The sequence below is a fragment of the Protobothrops mucrosquamatus genome, unplaced genomic scaffold, assembly GCF_001527695.2.
Source record: "Protobothrops mucrosquamatus isolate PMUCROS unplaced genomic scaffold, P.Mucros_1.0 scaffold1414, whole genome shotgun sequence".
NCBI lineage: Eukaryota > Metazoa > Chordata > Lepidosauria > Squamata > Viperidae > Protobothrops > Protobothrops mucrosquamatus.
The window spans coordinates 106,583-124,738 of NW_015387599.1; the positions used below are offsets into that span (position 1 = coordinate 106,583).

General features: G+C 37.0%; 1 protein-coding gene across 1 annotated transcript in view; it reads right to left on the reverse strand.

Moving 5' to 3' along the window:
• ESRP1 (epithelial splicing regulatory protein 1) overlaps positions 1-18,156 on the reverse strand; it is a 41,762-nt gene that overhangs the window by 20,646 nt on the left and 2,960 nt on the right. The window contains exons 3-6 of the mRNA XM_015821865.1: positions 16,067-16,180; positions 9,337-9,451; positions 3,888-3,986; positions 2,168-2,222 (exon numbers count right to left, since the gene is read on the reverse strand). Of these exons, the coding sequence (XP_015677351.1) occupies positions 2,168-2,222; positions 3,888-3,986; positions 9,337-9,451; positions 16,067-16,180 (383 nt within the window). The remainder of the gene's footprint in view (positions 1-2,167; positions 2,223-3,887; positions 3,987-9,336; positions 9,452-16,066; positions 16,181-18,156) is intronic.

Here is an 18,156-nt window from a genome sequence, read left to right on the forward strand (position 1 = left end):
ATTTATTTGCATATATGTATATATTTGTGTCTACACACATTCAAAATATAGATATATAATGTTAAAATGTTTACATAAACATCAAAATAAACTGTTCAGGGTCATCTTATCAGTGAAATGGGCAACATATTAATTTAATAAAAATGCATGTATGTACACACACACACACACACACACACACATACTGATCAGCTTTAAAAAATAAAACATTCCATTCTTGCAGCTTCCTTTCTTTTCCAAGATTTGGCTAAATAATGTGTGCTGCAGCTACTGTTGGAGAAATCTCCCGAAGGCATTATGATTATAACATATGTTTGATGGGTACCACCACCAGTTCAACATTCTGTGGATTTTTAAGAATACAATGATTTTTCTTTTATAATCAACCCATTTTACTGCTCTTTTTAGCAAATCCATTGATGTACTACCTCAACATTTTTCTTGTCACAAGGAAAAAAAGATCGCACCTCAGGTGCCTTTGCAGTACTAATTTATTGGGGCTATTTACAGTTGGAAAGCAAGGAAGGTTGTCCAGCATGTCATATTCAATGATATTCCAGTGGACTTGATATAAATAGAGTGGACACTTCGTGGAAAGGAAAGTAGTACTGACATTTAAAAAATCTGCTGGGCTATGAACTGAGGATATTTTATATATTGAGCAAATGCTTTAACCCGGTGTTTCCCAACGTCAGCAATTTGAAGATATATGCACTTCAACACCCAGAATTTTCGGAGTTGAAATTCATACATCTTCAGGTGACTGAGAATGAGAAACACTGCTCTGACTACTAAATTACTGGAACACGATTGGTAAGAATAGCTGAAGCTGAGATTAGAGAGCTACAACACAGTGGTCACTGACCCAGACAAGGGGCAGTTTTCCCACTGACGCAATAACCAATCAAAGTGTTAGGGATTTGCCCAGAAGAAAACAAAGTTCAGTGGGCAAACCGAACAGTGAAGCTTGACAGCAAACACTACTTTCAATGTCGAACAGGAAAACATGGGCAGAGGTTGCATTTGTGGTGGGATGGAAGAATAGAAAACTTCATTGACCTTTAATACCAGAAATAATTAGTGGCTTGTACTAATGACAGAGAGCCCTGGCAGTGTGGACATGCCCTAAAAGAGGGAAACTGAGGTTTAATTTCCTATTCCTATTCATCTACTTATTCATCATTGTCTTTCAGTACATATTGTTATTTTTCTATATTTGTGTGTGTGTGGGGGGGAAAGCATATACTGTACGTTTCCGCAGTCATGAGAAAACCCAGCATTTGGAGTAGTTTCCAGTTGGGAATGGAAAAATTGAAATTCTGCGGAATGAGAGAGACATTGTGGCTGAAAAGCAGCTGCATGTTGGATTGGATTGCCAGAAATTCTCTCTGGATAAAGGAGAGATCTTGAGATTACCCATATGTATTATGGACAGCTGTTTGTATTGAGCAGATGGCAGAAACTGAGGGTTTTTTGCAATCTCTTGAAATTGAGAGTCACAAGATTCCATCATGCTCTGAGTCACTAATGTAGCTTTCTTTGGGGATTCAACATTCAAGAAACCTCATCTTTTTAAACACTGAGGCTTATTTTTTATTCTTACTGTTGGTTAAAGATTGAAAAACCTTCAGGACATCACCTCTTCAATCTGTTAAGAAAGAAATGTATATGCCTGCAGTTTTATAAGAGTTTTCTTTTTTTGTAATATACAGCAAAAGGATAATTACAGTGTTCATTTTAAAAAGGTTTTTTTCAAAGGATTAAGGGTTCAAATGAATTTGTATTGAAGAAAGGCTTTGAACTTAATTAAAAGGATCCTCTCTCTTACATTACATTTTTCTATAACAGTTCTTCAAAACTTCCCAGGATTCTTTCCTGAGAGTCAACATTCATTTTCTATTGTATTTGTTTTTGGTCTGGGCTCCTATAATTGTCCTATGTGTCTATATTTCTGCAACTAATGTATTCTAAAGGAAATTTCATACTGATCATCAGGGTCTAGAGAACACTATGTGTATGTGTGTGTGTGTGTGTGTGTGTGTGTATGTATATATTCTAAAAATATAATTTTCAGGAAAATAGACATATCTCATGAAGGCCTATTAAGATATTTAATAAATTGTCTTTAAAAAGTTTTTCATATTTTTATTTTAAGATGCATACTTACCAGGTTCCACTTTCAAATTTATAGTTCACCCTTTCTGGATCTGAAAACCTGTGGTCTATAAAACACAGAACAAAATCAATGCCATTTCCAACAATATGGTTGAATAGCAAAATGAAATATTATCCACCTGCGACAGATAGCAATAGCAATAGCACTTAGACTTATATACCACTTCACAGTGCTTTACAGCCCTCTCTAAGTGGTCAGCATGTTGCCCCCAACAATCTGGGTCATTTTACCAATCTCGGAAGGATGGAAGGCTGGGTCAACCTTGAGATATAGATACATAGATAGATAAGATAGATAAGATAGATTAGATAGATAGATAGATAGATAGATAGATAGATAGATAGATAGATAGATAGATAGATAGATAGATAGATAGATATGATCTCATTGCAATGCTTGCTGCTCTAGGCCCTTTTCCTTTACCCCAGCATTTGTAGTGTGCATAGGATCAGAACTGTAGATTTGGAAGGGAACACAAAGTTCATCTACTCCCACTTTCTGAGATGTGCAGGAAAACCAGTTGAACTGTTCCTGAGAGGTGGCTATCTGACTTTAAAATCTCCAGACATGGAGAACCTTCACTCCCCATAGGTAGATTTATGGCAATGTCACCTGCTTCCTTCAAAAGTGTACTTTCTATGTATTAGCTGAGCGATACAACACATGTTTGATGCAGGAAGAGTCAGTTTCATTTCTAGACACACCCAAGGAAGGTTGGTTATGCCCTTCTATATATCACCAAACATTCTTTGTAGTCCAGATGGGTTAATAGTTAATAGTCTGGTAAGGAACACTTCTCTGCCTGAATCTCTCTTTATTTTAGTCCACTAATAGTATCCCACATTTGATAATCTCCTGCAATAATCTTCAGTATGGCATTAGAGGAAATGACAGAATCACTGCTATCTGGTCAATGAGAAGGAAATAAAAATAGGTCCAATTACAACTACACACATCCTAAACCACAAAACTAAACTCCTGGTTGCTGAACCAGAATCCAAGCATTCTCCCAAGAGGCTTGCTAATTAAGATTATTGGGTGTTTCACTTCAGCCACACAAAACCAGTTTTGTGTAATGGTTAAGGCATCAGGTTATAAGCCAGGAAACCGTAAGTTCTAGGCCTGCCCCTCAGGCATGAAACCAGCTAGTGATTTTCGGCCAACTCTAAGAAAGAGGCAATGGCAAAATTGTAGGAACTAGTCCAGAGAGAGAGAGAGAGACAGAGACAGAGACAGGGACAGAGACAGAGGGAGGAAAGGAGGGAAGAGGGAGAGGGAGGGAAAAAAATTAGCCACATTTAAAGCTGGATGCAAAAAGTGTAGTCATTTGTGCTCTGTCCATATCCTCTTTGTAGCTCCTGTAACAGCCAAAACTTTTGAGGGGCTAAAGAAAAATAGGTACTCAAAATCCATTTTATTCTTTTGACGATGTGCCATCAAATCAGTATTGACTTTTAGCGACCACAAAGATTTAAATAATTTTATACCTTAACAAGCCCTAAAAAAACAGTAAGACCTTCATTTTTGGAGCGCAGCCCTTGACGTGCTATGAAAAGTCTAGTGCACATGTCTGGCCAAGAAAACTGTGCCTTCTAACACTAAAAAAATTCCCATTCCTGCCTCAAAAAGGCAGTAGCAAAAGTAATATTGAATAACTCTGTACATGTAAAATTAAACCATCCCATCCCAAAAGAATATCCTCTTTGCTTACTATAGGGTTCTGAAATTAGTGCTAAAATCACATTGCCCATATCTTCCACTTGGTGCATTCCAAAACGCTGTGTTGAGCTCTGCTTGTCAGGATTCAGATCTGAGTACAACAGTCAAGAATCTTAAAGCAATCGTTCAAATGGCAGACCTCTGGCATCCCAAACCATCCCTGCCCCATCTTTAATTGCACCAAATGCAAACCATGCCCCCACATGTCGATGGGCTTGGCTGATTTCAGTTTTGGGTAGGTTTGGTGGGATGCTAAGAGCTGGCAAGGAAGTGGCTTGTTTCCTAAGCTGTCTTCTTGGTCCTATTCCTGCACATAAAACCCTGACAACAAAGGGCAAAAGCATTCACCAAAACCCTTCTTGGTGACATCAACATATAGCCTCATGTGGCTTTCCAGTAACTGGGGAAGGGGTGGAAGTGCAGACTCAGCCCTTCCACTCTATAATGTGATCACAATTTCTGGCACTTTTTGCTGGTTTCCAGCAAACATGATGACTCAGTTAATGACTGCCCCAACTTACAACCATATTTCTGCAGTCAATTACTCTTGTAAGTCAAGAACTAGTTGTATTGGTAATCATTTGTGGGCAAAGCCTATACATAATGTAGCAAAATTTTGCTAATTTTAGTAAAATAAATTTATCTTGATTGTTTAAAGATAGTTTCAAGTAAAAAATACCGGAGTGCCCTATTTTCTATCCTATTGCATCATTTTTTATTTATTTGTCCCATGTCTCTGTACTCCCATTCTTCATTCCCATGGATTATCCTCTCTTAACACATCAATGGCAATAGAAGGGAGTACTAAAATATACTTTGCTGTGATCCATTTACCCTCTACAGCTTTTCCAGATTAGTGACATTATAATTATTTTGCTTAACCAAAGCGTTTGTTGACATTATAAAACATCATGATAAAAGCAAAATATAGAGCCTCTTAGTAACCTGGGAGCAGCAGATACCCCTTGCTACAAGCTATTAGCTTCTTTTAAAAATTAATTCAAATTTCACAAGAAAATCCCAAAGGAAGATAAAAATCTGCCTCTGAACATTACCCATAAAATAACTTTGGCAACAGAAAAGCAGATTAAGCGAAGCATTCTGCTGTGCCTTTTGTCTTGATTTGGGAGCTTCAGACTGTGAATGTGTTTCAGTGGTGGAGAATTTTCTCTTAGCAATGCAGCTAATTCTTGATTTACAGCCAGTAGCTTAGTGACCAAAATTAAGACCCGGTTCTGAAGTTCTGATGGCCGTGCCCCCCTTCCCTGCAGTTATGAGCTCAGCAATTGGCTTGCATTTACGGCCAGTCGCAGTGTCCTATGATCACATGACTGCAATTTATGATGTTTTTGCCAAAAATCAGTGTTTATTTCCGGTTTCCGACAAAACTTACCCATTGTAAACAATGGGTTTGCTTAATGACCATGGCAAAAAAGTCATAAAATCAGGTATGTCATGTGATGACCTGCTTTATGCCCATCATGCCTTATGACTGTAATTAACAGCTCAATTATGGTCATAAATCAAGAACTACCTGTATAATCTGCAGAACAGGATGCATATGGTTGCATTGCTACTCTACATTTATTAAACCTAAATTCTAAGATTGCATTCTCAATGTTACAATACTCTATTTTCTTCTACACACCTGAATGACATCTCAAAATACAACTCAAGTAAACTATACAATCTAGTTCTATGTAGGCTTTTTAGTGGCTGCATAATGGTTTCTGCACATCTGTTTAGAGTAGTATTTCTCAACCTTGGCAACTTTAAGATGTGTGGACTTCAACTCTCATGCTAGGTGGAGAATTCTGGGAGTTGAAGTCCACATATCTTAAAATTGCTACGGTTGACAAACACAGATTAGAGGATAAGGGGAATGCATTCTCTGAAGGCACTTGACATGTAAGTAGCCAGTGCAAGCTTGATTCACTCCACCCTTGGGGCATTCGCTACTGTGAACCGGCTAAGCAAGCTTCACAAGTTGAGAATTGCAGCTTATTAGTCAGAACAGAGAAGACTGACAAATTTTCCAGTGCTGGTATTTATGGGTAAATTGAAGCACAGACCTGGCCCTTTCAAAATTCCTAGTTCTTTTCTCAGCAAACATCTTTCTGAAGTAAAATTCTGCCTTATAGAAGTGTGATTGATCGGTGTGACTATAAACTTCTAAAAATAAAGCTTACTATACCTGTCACCTCAAAGATGAAAATCAGACTGCACTCTAGGAAAAATAAAACTGGGATACATCATGAAGGCTATAATTAAGATTTATATCCCACTTTTGCTCTAGGGAAAAAAATAGGATGTGTGTACAGGTACCTTTTCCAACTAACAAAAGTTTTTCATGAGTTTCCATGTTACTTGGAAAAAGTGCTACCAGACATGTCCTGATTTTTGTCATAATATGTTAATGTAGCTTTCTCAATGTCTTTCTTCTATGGGTGAAATATATATTTATTCTCCCTAGGAATCATATTTGGAAATTCATCCCCGTGAGGTAGATTGCTATAGGAGACAGTGACTGGCTTCAAATCACTCAACAAACATTTCTCATTGAAAAAGGACTGTTTTAAAACTGGAGAGTCAATATGGTGGCTAAGATGCTTGATTAGACACCAGGAGAGTCCTGCCTCCCCCAATCTCCAGTTTGGGCCAGTGACCTTGTTAGCCCAAATCACTCACAAATTGTTATTGTTATTGTGGGGAAAATAAGAGCAGGGAGCATTACATGTGCTTGCTTTGAGTGGTAGAAATATGGATATAAATCAAATCAATTAATCAATCCTATAAAAAAATAAAAGCAGAACATAGGATTACTTAATTAAATCTAGAAATCTAGAAACTGGAACTGGGTAATAAGCATGTTAATAATTATATACAACAAAAGCATACTTTAATTTTAAACCAAGAAAGGTACTATCTGCATCATCATTACTAGTGACATCTTGTTTTTTTCCCGTGAAACTTTTTCATTAGAATTATTACCCTATATATTTGTCATCATATGGAAATATATCCTTTCCTGTTGTCCAAGATCTTGCCATATTCCCTATTTGGCTTCAATTAATGTTCCCCTCTTGTAAAATGAGTTTTTCATGCTCTAAGGTAGGGATTCCTAAACTTTCAGCCATTTTAGTGTAATTTTAATGTAGAAAACCTCTCCTAAAAATCTGAATGCCTAATGAACACAAATGAACAATGCTGACTGACCAATTTCCTAGATCGCCATATATGTTTTTATTTTCTTTATATTTTCTCAAACACATCAGGCTAGAATTTATCAGGTAAAGTTCCCTTTGCATTAAATACTATCTATAAAATTCTTGCTTTGAATATATTTAATTTTACTCAAGAACAGACTGTAATCATAAATGTGTAAAGAGCTTGTATCGAGTCGCCATATTGCTTTCAATCCATTGGAAACATTGGTCTTGTTTTCTAATAAAATCTTGTAGAGAGAGAACTTCAATTTGGATTGTCTTGCTCCTAGTCCAGGGGTAGGCAACCTCGGCTCTTTTATGACTCATGGACTTCAACTCCCAGAATTCCTGAGTCAGCATAGTCCATGAGTCATAAAAGAGCCGAGGTTGCCTACCCCTGGACTAGTCCAACCCTGTGATCTCTCTTATATTGTACATAGTTGATATATGAAACTGTATCTCATTTTATTTCTTTTACATTAAAAGCATCTGTTAGAATTTATTTTGGGGGCAAAGGAATAACACAGAGATATATTGTTTAAATATTTTTCTTGTGCATTGATCTATCTCAAAATGCAGTGTTCTCCCAATCCTTCTATAATCAAAGAATAACACTGAGGGTATCCAAAAACATTATTTACCACCCTGACTAGATCACTAAAACCCAATTAACACAAACTGGATGGTGGAAAATGTCTGAACCTAACAGTAATTATTAAAAAAGAAGTTTAAATTGCTATTGCTTTTGAGATTTCAGTTATAGTGGGATATCTTTCTTCAAAAAGGACTTGAATTTAAAAGTAGATCTAAATATGTTTGCATTTATCTCTTTAAATAAAATGTTGAACAAAAATGATTTAAATGGAGAGAAACTGCTTTCAATTAAACTTTCCTTCCAAATTTTCGCCCTCTGCATGAAAGGTTTACGGCCACAGATTTGGGATTATTTTTCAAGTTCTACAAAGGCTTTATTTAATTGCATGCAAACATGTTTTAGCAACCGGTTAGAGTGCATATTTTCCAACCTCACTGCATCACTGCTTATTGTTCAACAGAAGCTGCAACTGTCTTTCTGTTCTTAGGGTTATTAACATATATAGAACCTCCCATTGCCTTGTTACATATCTCAAATATCTTTACATGTTGGGACGTGTACCCTAGAAATGGGGAACAATGAATTGTTGCTTTATCCAAGACCAGTGCTTCAACGTCAATGCCACTTTATCCCATAAATTGTTGGGCCATGGGAAAACTCATTCTGGCAAGGAGAAATTCAGCCTGCATCGAATACAGAAAGAGCACAGCTCTTCAACCCACCAGGCATTTCAATTATTATAACTCAGATGATAATCAGAAACCCTGGATTTGCAAGCAACTTGTTATAGGCAGCATTTTCAGCTTTCTACTCAAGCTTGTAAGGTAGGGCAATAAAATCATCCTCACTTACAACGATGGCAGTTCTGACTTGAACAATATGTACTCAGGGCACATTTTTCTTTTAAAAGATCCATAGAAAATATCATATAATCCTTGATATTTCACCAAAACAAAGCACAAAGAGAAAGCAACTCCGATTGGGCCAAAGGATGTAATTTCATAGTATAAGGATATGCTATACAAGCAAACCATATACCAAAGCCATTCAACTGACGAATATATAGAAATTATCCAAAAGCTGAATTAATGTTGCTCTAGGTATTGCCCACAATTAAGAATGTAGTTAGTAAAGGGCACAGTATTAACGCTACTTTTTACTGGTATTATTTATTTATTGCACTTTTGTTTTTAGAAAGTGTGTTAGAATCATAATTTTGTTGCATACAGTATTAACATCTGTCAGCTAGCATGACTTTAAAATAAGCCTGTTCAATGGAGATTTCATAATAAACTTCCTTAAATAAATAAAATGTGTTGGCGTATCTGAGGGTTATACATACATACATAGACAGACAGACACACAAACACAAACGTATTCTATTCTGCATCCTATTGGTTCCCCAATTTTTATTCTAGTTTTGTATGTTTTAACACCTATCACTGGATCTACTATTTTGATTCTCTGTAGCTACTTTCTGATATTTTTTTAAAAAAGCATTTGGCATATTTAAAGTTATATTATATAGTTCTTATTAATTGGGGTGAGATAACATTTTTCATCTGAATAAAAGCAATATATAAACTTTTCTTAATAATAGAGAAATATACAGATAAACTATGTATTTATTAAAAGGATACATTGTATCATGGAACCAGCATCTAATTTGTCAATTTCAGGTGAGCCAGGACAACACTTCTTGAATTCTTTTCGGAGATCAAAAAATGAGTAGAAACATTCAGGTAACAAGATATTCTGCAAAACAAGTTACATCTAATAAACCAAGGTAGCAGTCACAATTTGTAGTCCAAACTATCAATTGATAGCATGGCCAATTAATTTAACTGACCACCCACTTACAAAGAGTTGTATTAATTACACATTTGCCAAGCAGAGTCCTTCCAAGAAGCAATTCCTGACCTATCTTGATGACAAGTTTCTTCTTCAGTAGATGAAGAAAGGCAGAGGAGAACCAGCTACCCTTAACCTTAACCAAGACCAAGTGGAAAGAGAACTTTCAAGGAAAGTGGCCCATGTAATCATGAAATCCCTGAATTAGCAGAAACCAAAGTTAACTGTAGTTAAATGAAGATTTTGGACTTTGAGTGCATTGTAGAGAAAAATCAAAAGAAAAATATTCCATGACAGGAGAATAGTGTAGCAAAAGGAACCCAAGATGGGTAGCAAAAACACTTAAAACACAATTCGAGCAACAAAGAAATGGAAGAAGGCAGTGCAGCTCTGTAAGAAGCTAGTGAAAATCTAATAAAAAGACACTACACGTAGTCCTCAACTTATGACCACAACTGAGCCCAAAATTTATGTTCCTAAATGAGAAATTTCTTAAGTGAGTTTTGCCCCATTTTATGCATTCTCTTGTCACATTTGTTAAGTGAATCACTGCAGTTGTTAAATTAGTAACATGGTTGTTAAGGGAATCTCAGTTCCCCATTGATTTTGCTGGTCAGAAGGTTGCAAAAGGTGATCACATGACCCTGGGACACTGCAACCGTCATAAATGTGAGTCAGTTGGTAAGCATCTGAATGTAAATTATGTGACCATGGGGATGTTGTAATGGTTGTGTGAAAAATGGTCATAAATTATTTTTTTTCAGTTCTGCTTAACTTTGTACAGTCACTAAGTAAACTGTCATAAGTCATAAATATGAGCCAGTTGCCAAGTATCTGAGTTTAATCACATGACTATGGGGATGCTACAGCAGTTGTAAGTGTGAAAAACAATCATAAGTATTTTTTTTTCAGTGCTGTCATAACGGTCATTAAGTGAATGATTATAAGTTGAGGACTACCTGTATGTAGGAACTGGAAAAGGGATAGGTAATCAAGGAAGAGTAAAATCATATAACTTATATTTTCAAGGATGTTGGCAAGATCAGAACAAGCTGAATAAGCAAAGAAAGTTAAGAACCAAAATAATTTCTTCTAATATGTTCAGAATATTTCATTTTTGATGTGTGCCGTTGTGCCCACAGTAAAAAAATGACAATAAAGGTTATCTTATCTTATCTTATCTTTATCTTATCTTATCTAAAACATCACTGGACCAGCTGCTTTGTAAAAAAAAATGTCAAAGGAACCAAAGTTAACCATGAAAAGGCAGATCTAGTCAGCTCCTAACCTGGTCTGGTCCTTTTAGAAGAGGATGTATACACTCTGCTGAGCACTTATGACTAAATGGCTGGAGGAACAGAATTCCAAGTTGGATAGAATTCTAGCCAGGGAATGCTCCCTGCCCTCGAACAAATTCAAATGCAAATTACATCTGGACACTGAAGGAAATTGTTGACAGTCTGGTCTAACTTCTATTATTTTTAAGAATAGCTGAAGTAGAAACTGGAACAGGTACAAAAAAAAAGGAGGGTAGTGCAGAAGATTAGAGAATTGAAACAAACTTATGTTAAAGAAAGAAGAAACTGGGTCTGAAGAATGAAGGAATTGACAAAAAGATGACAAAAAATGACCGAATGGGATATGATAGAACTCCACCATGACTTGAAAGGATGTCACACAAAAAAGGTCAAGATCTGTTCTCTATCATTCTAGAAAGGAGTATTGAACAATAGTTAAAGGACAGCTATTTCTGATTAAATGTTCTGAGAGTCTGCTTAATATGAATATTTCAAGAGTGGAATCAATTATTAAGAAGGGTTTTGCGATCTCCTTGGTAGTTCCAGCCCAGTGCAAAGTTGGACTTCACTGGCCAAAAATACCTCTTTGAAGCCAGCAAATCTGCCAGCCTTTCCCACTGTAGTAATCTATTAAACTTCTGCTATTCCTAGCTGGCAGATCGCTGAACTTACTGGCTGGGATCAATAAGGGTTCTTTCTAATCCAATGTGTCTGGCAACCATCTGGTTACAAAAAACAGATTTATCTTTTGCCAATACAAATAGTTCTCCACTTATGACCACACTGGAGTCCAATATTTCCATTGCTAAGCAAAACAGTTGTTAAATGTATTGTGCCCCATTTTACAATCTTTCTGGCTTTCCCATTGACCTTGGTTGTTGGAAGCCAGCTGGGAAGGCTTACAAATGGTGATCACATGGCCCTGTGACAGGGCAACTGTCATAAATACATGCCAGCTGTCAAGTGTCCAAATTTTGTTCAAGTGACCGTGGGGATGTTGCAACTGGTCATTAACTGTGAAACCAGTCATAAATCACTTTTTCAATCCCATTGTAACTTTGAACAGTTACCAAACAAATGGTTGTAAAGATTGCCTGTAGGCAAAAGATATGATCAGGCTTCTATATTTCAAGAATATAGCTAAAAGAGAAATTAATCTGCCTTAAATAAATTTAGATTCTAGTTTTCTTTAATTACCAATTTCATATTTACAGAAGAAAAGGATAGTGACTATGCTCATATATTATGCTAAGTCATAAACGGATAGATTCACAAAGTGGTTTGGTTGATTTTGGCTTAGTGTGTTGTGTGAACCTATAGGTATTCTGGTTTGTTTGGCCCTGTTGTTTTTTCTTAGTGTAATAAATCAACCCAGTTATGGAGTCTAACAGATTTTATAAAATCTCTTCAAAAAGGCTAAACTCAGAATTTGCAATTAAGGCAGTGGTTCTGACTGCAGGCTTTGCCTGCAGTGTTAATGATTTTAAACTGAAAGTAAATAAAACACCCATACTTCCTTCTGTCTTAGTGTTTACTTTGAAAAATATTTCTATACAAAGTCCATGAGCAAACATCCATTTTAAGCCTCTCTTTGGTTTACATAAAATATTTAACCAGATCAATCATACTGCCTTATTCACCACAACATTTTATAAGATTTTATACCCATTTGATTGCAATTCAAAACAACATAAAGATGTGCGATTCGACATATAGTTGCCCTAGGAAATTAGGAAATGCCCTAACTTCAAATAGCTGCCATTACTCATACAATGCAAGGATTGTTCAATTGAACTCATCTTAAAGGAATGACAATACAATCCCTCTCACCCTGTCATTTTAAAATAGGTTTGTCTCAAGGTTAATTTCTTAAATTTTATTTCAAAATGCCATGTTTTCAACATAACCACTGCACAGTTATTGTTTTGGTTGAACAAAAGAGCAACCCATCCTACAATAGTTTCCCAGCTTTGAGAACAGCTGTTTTTCTTTGCAGCAACAGTTTAAGAAGATGGGCTGAAAGTCTTCCATCCTCAGCTGTAAAGAGGAAATTTTCCTTGCCTTGTGAAGCTAGTTGATGCTCTGTCAGACTATAAACTCCAGACAAGCACTATTTCTTTGCATGGCTGAGAGGGAGGAGAAACAAAGGAGTGTCAATAAAGTGCATGCTTTTGTGAATGATTGATTTCTGTTTTGTGATACATTGACAGACACCTGCTTCAAGCCCCTTGAGACGTCTGGAGGGACTTCATTGCTGAAGGAGACTGATTTTGTTACAGACTGAATGTAAGCTGGGGTCCACGTGATAAGCGAAATCATGTGGATAGCATTGCAATATGTCATCAATTTAATCTTGCTCAGAGGCTGAGTAGACAGTGGTAGGTTTGTAGCAACTATGACTAAATGTAAACTAATTTCCCCCAAGAGTTTGCCAAGCTAGATCAGTTTATTTATCACTGCTCTCTCTTTTATAGAATAGCCGAGTAACCACTGTCAATGCCACTATAAAACAAAAGATCTACAGCTTTGCTATAGGATATGTGCAGGATTTTAGAATATATAAACAATGCAAAAGAAGATAACGAAATTTGTTCATTTAGTGGGAACAAGGGAAGATTAAAAAGATATAGTCTGTTGACCCTTTATACTAAAAGGAGGACCAGGTGTGCTTGGATCAATTAAGCACAGCTTAGGTTCCAGTGCCTTAAGAACATAAGTGTTTTATTCAGTGACATAGTCCAAGAGCAGAATCTTAGCAAGGATTGAGACTGGTCAATTACAGCTTGAACTCAATTGATTTATGAGAAATAACACCTCTTTGTCAAGAAGAACTCTATTAATAATAAAGGAAAAAATGAGAAAATAGTAACATATGAGTGGCATGATTTCCTATTTTCTAAAATTGTATCAATCACGATTCACGTGCCACACATACATATTTTTGTCACAGAGACATTAACACTGAGACAACAGTAGGAATGCTTGGGGAATAGATACTGTTCACTACCAGAATTTCAAGATCTACAGCACTGTGAGTTTTGAAAATGCGGATGAGAGATTTAATCTCTTTGAACAGGTGAACGATTAAAAAAATGAAATACACTAATTGCAGCCAAATATAAAGTCACTATATGCAGAATTGTTATAATGCAAGCAATCATTACTGGGCTAAATACATTTAAAAGATATATTATCCATGGTTACACGTGTCACATTTATTCTAATCATTTTAGGATCACTTGCAAGAAATCCAAAACAAAGCAATACAGGTAGTCCTCGACTTAGCAATTGTTCGTTTAGTGACCGTTCAAAGTTACAATGGCACTGAAAAAAGTGACTTATGTCCATTTTTCACACTTATGACCACTGCAGCATCCTCATGATCATGTGATTTACAATTGAATGCTTGATAATGGGTTCATATTTATGATGGTTGCAGTATTCTGGGGTCATGTGATCTCCTTTTGCAAGCTTCTGACAAGCAAAGTCAATGGGGAAGCCAGATTTGCTTAACAACCATCTTACTAACTTAACAAATGCAATAATTCACTTAACAAATGTGACAAGAAAAGTCGTAAAATGGGGCAAAACTCACTTAATAAATGTCTCACTTAGCAACATAAATTTTGGGCTCACTTATGGTCATAAGTTGAGGACTACCTGTACAACCAAATAAGCACCAAACAAAATGCCTGAACAAGAGTTGAGGACAGTCTTCTAAGAGGATTAAATTCTTAGTTCAGTGTTTCATATTCTTAGCAATTTTAAGACGTATGGACTTCAAAACTGTGGCTGGCTGGGGAATTCTGGATACATCCCTACATCTTAAAGTAGCTAGGGTTAAGAAACACTGTTCTAGATCAGTTAAAAACTTTCCCCAGGCATCTAAAAGTCATGTACCACAAGGTTCTGTCTTAGGCCCAGTACTCTTCAATATCTTCATCAATGACTTAGATGAGGGAATTGAAGGGGAACTCATCAAATTTGCAGATGACGCCAAACTGAAAGGAGTAGCCAACATCCCAGAAGACAAACTCAGGATCCAAAAAGATTTTGACAAACTTGAACAATGGGCCCTATCCAACAAAATGAGTTTCAATGTGGAGAAAAGCAAAGTCTTACATTTAGGCAGGAAAAACCAAAGGTACAAATACAGATTGGGTGAGACCTGGCTTAAAAACAGTAACTGTGAGATGGACCTTGGAGTCCTACTGGATGATCACTTGACTATGAGCCAGCAGTGTGCAGCAGCAACCAAAAAAGCTAATACAATCCTGGGTTGTAAAACAGAGGCATAGAATCAAGATCACACAAAGTATTAGTACCGCTTTATAAAACCCTAGTAAGACCACACCTGGAACACTGCAGCCAATTTTGGTCACCATATCACAAAAAAGATGTTGAGAGTTTGGGAAAAATTCAGAGAAGAGCAACTAAGATGATCAAAGGCCTGGAGACTAAAACATACAAAGAACAGCTGCAGGACTTGGGTTTGGCTAGTCTAAAGAAAAGAAGAAATAGGGGAGACATGATAGTAGTGTTCCAGTATTTGAGGGGCTGCCACAAGGCAGAGGGGGCCAGGTTGTTCACTAAAGCACCAGAGGGAAGGATGAGAAACAATGGTTGGAAACTGATCAAAGAGAGAAGCAATCTGGAATTAAGGAGAAACTTCCTGACAGTGAGGACAATCAACCAATGGAACAGCTTACCCCCAGAGATTGTGGGTGGTCCATCACTGGAGATTTTCAAGAAGAGACTGGACATTCACCTGTCTAAGACAGTATAGGTTCTCCTGCTTGTGCAGGGGGCTGGACTGGAAGACCTCCAAGGTCCCTTCCAGCTCTGTCCTATTCTATTCTATTCTATTTTACGATGGTTTTGCTGGGCTGCTTCCTTCTGCTCCGCAGTACCTACTCATGGGTAAGATATGCTATTGGTGCAAAACACATATCTATAAAGATTAAATCAATTCTTAGTTCTTTGTACCATGGAAGTGCAAAAACATTGCATGTGAATAATAAAATGTGGCACATTGTTTTAATATTTCAAACACCAGGATACCTGAAAAGTTGAGCTAGAGAGTCACAAATGTGATTCCAGCTATAATATCATAAGCTTAATTAGCAGAAATATGAGTTTTTAAAGGAAAACATGTGCTGCATCACAGCCTGATTTTGGGGTGTGTGTGTAGGAGGAGAGAGGCTGAATTTAGTCTCCTTACCTTTTTTGATGCTTCAGGGTGCAAAACTTGCCTGATATGAAGTTGCCCATCAGCACAGAGACAGAAGGACGTACCAACACCAATATTTAGTTCATTGCTCACAGACTGGTTGAACTAAAAAAAGGATACAACACAGAAAGACCCATTTATGATATGAAACTGCATTTTGTAAAATTAATATTTGCATACTTTCACTAAGGACTTAATTAAATTGGAGGCATTGTTTATGCAATGTTTAAGTCAAACCCCCATGAAATGGAAAATTTCTCATTTTCTTCCATTTTTGTTTCTAATAGTGTTTCTCAACCCTGGCAACTTTAAGATGTGTGGACTTCAACTTCCAGAATTCTCTAGCCACTATAGTCTACGTTTCTTAAAGTTGCCAAGGTTGAGAAAACACTGCTCTAGTAACTTGAATTATTATCATACTTTTTATGACATCTTGGCTGGAGTCCTCTAAATTCCCAGCACCACACAGAAAGTCTGTTTTAATTGAAGCTCCCCCTTTTCCAGCGTCATAGAAATTGCTATCAAACTCTTCAATAATAATTGTAGAAACAGCAGCACACAGCAGCTCTGTGAACCTATTTGACATAGCTAATGCTTGTGATTTCTTTTGACTTGTTTAACATGATCAATATCTTTCCAAAAAGCTGTTGTATCTAAAAAGATCACCTAAATCAGCTTTTTCCAGTCTTCAATATATATATATATATATATATATATATATATATATATATATATATATATATATATACATACATACATACACTAGCTGTATCCGGCCACGCGTTGCTGTGGCTCAGTCTGGTAAAAGTGTGTGTTGCTTTTACGTCCAAAAGATGGCGCTGTTTTTTTAAAAAAGCATGTTTTTACCTGTCACAGGTGTGACATCTATATAATATAGGTATATAAAAACACGCGCGTATTTGAATGCAAAATTTGTGTCAAAATTTCAAAGCAATCGGTGAAGAACTTTCGGAGATTTAAGATTTTGAACAAACGAACATTTACATTTTTATTTATATATAGATTGAGAATTGTAATGCAGTACACTTGGTGCAAGAAATTGCAGGGTGGCTTGTGTGGAGTTGTATCTATCCAAACTGGCTAGCACAAAGAGTGAAAAAAGATGAACAGGGTCAAAGCTAGTTAATTTTTATTTACTTGTATCCCACCTTTGTTATTTTTTACAAATAACTCAAGCTGGTGAACATATCCAACACACCTTCCTTCTCTTATTTCCCCACAACAACAACCCTGTGAGATGGGTTGGGCTGAGAGAGAATGACTGGCCCAAAGTCACCCACCTGGCTTTTATGGTTAAGATGGGAATTGAACTCATGGTCGCCCACTTTTTAGCCTGGTGCCTTAACCACTAGACCAAACTGGGATGGGACATCACTAGGAAACTAGAGTTTTAGGCTAACTGGAAAGCTGAAAAAACTCCCAGAAAGAGGATAATGCCAAATCAAATTGTACTGTTGCCAAAAAACCCTAGATCAGTGATGGCGAACCTTTTAGAGACTGAGTGCCCAAACTGCAACCCAAAACCCACTTATGCATCTTCAGGTGCCGGGTGTGTGTGGCCCATTGGCTGGGTGTGGCCCATTGGGGTGTGTGTGGCACATTGGGTGGGTGTGGCTGCAGTGGTAACGGCAGACTGGGTGGGACTAAAAAGTTCAATCAATCAATTCCAACTTTGCAAGATCTTTTTTTTCCTGCGAGAAGTTGAAATTGACTGATTGATCGAACCTTTTTTTTTTCTGCACACGGCAGCGGAGGCGTAAAGCAAAAAGGTTTTATAAAACCCAGCTGAAGGCCTAGGACTAGGGCGATGATGCATGTGCCCCCAGAGAGGGCTCTGAGTGCCGCCTCTGGCACCCGTGCCATAGGTTCGCCACCACTGCCCTAGGTAGATGCTTCCATGTAATCACCTGTGCGTGACCTCAGCTTGAGTGAGTCTGTACCTTTCAGTTTAAAAGCTAGGATAATTGTATTAGTTGCACTAATCTTGCTGAGTTTGTAGTAATCAATTTCAACAATCAAGAGCATGGCAAAATCATCATAAGCACTGTGGAATGGAAGAA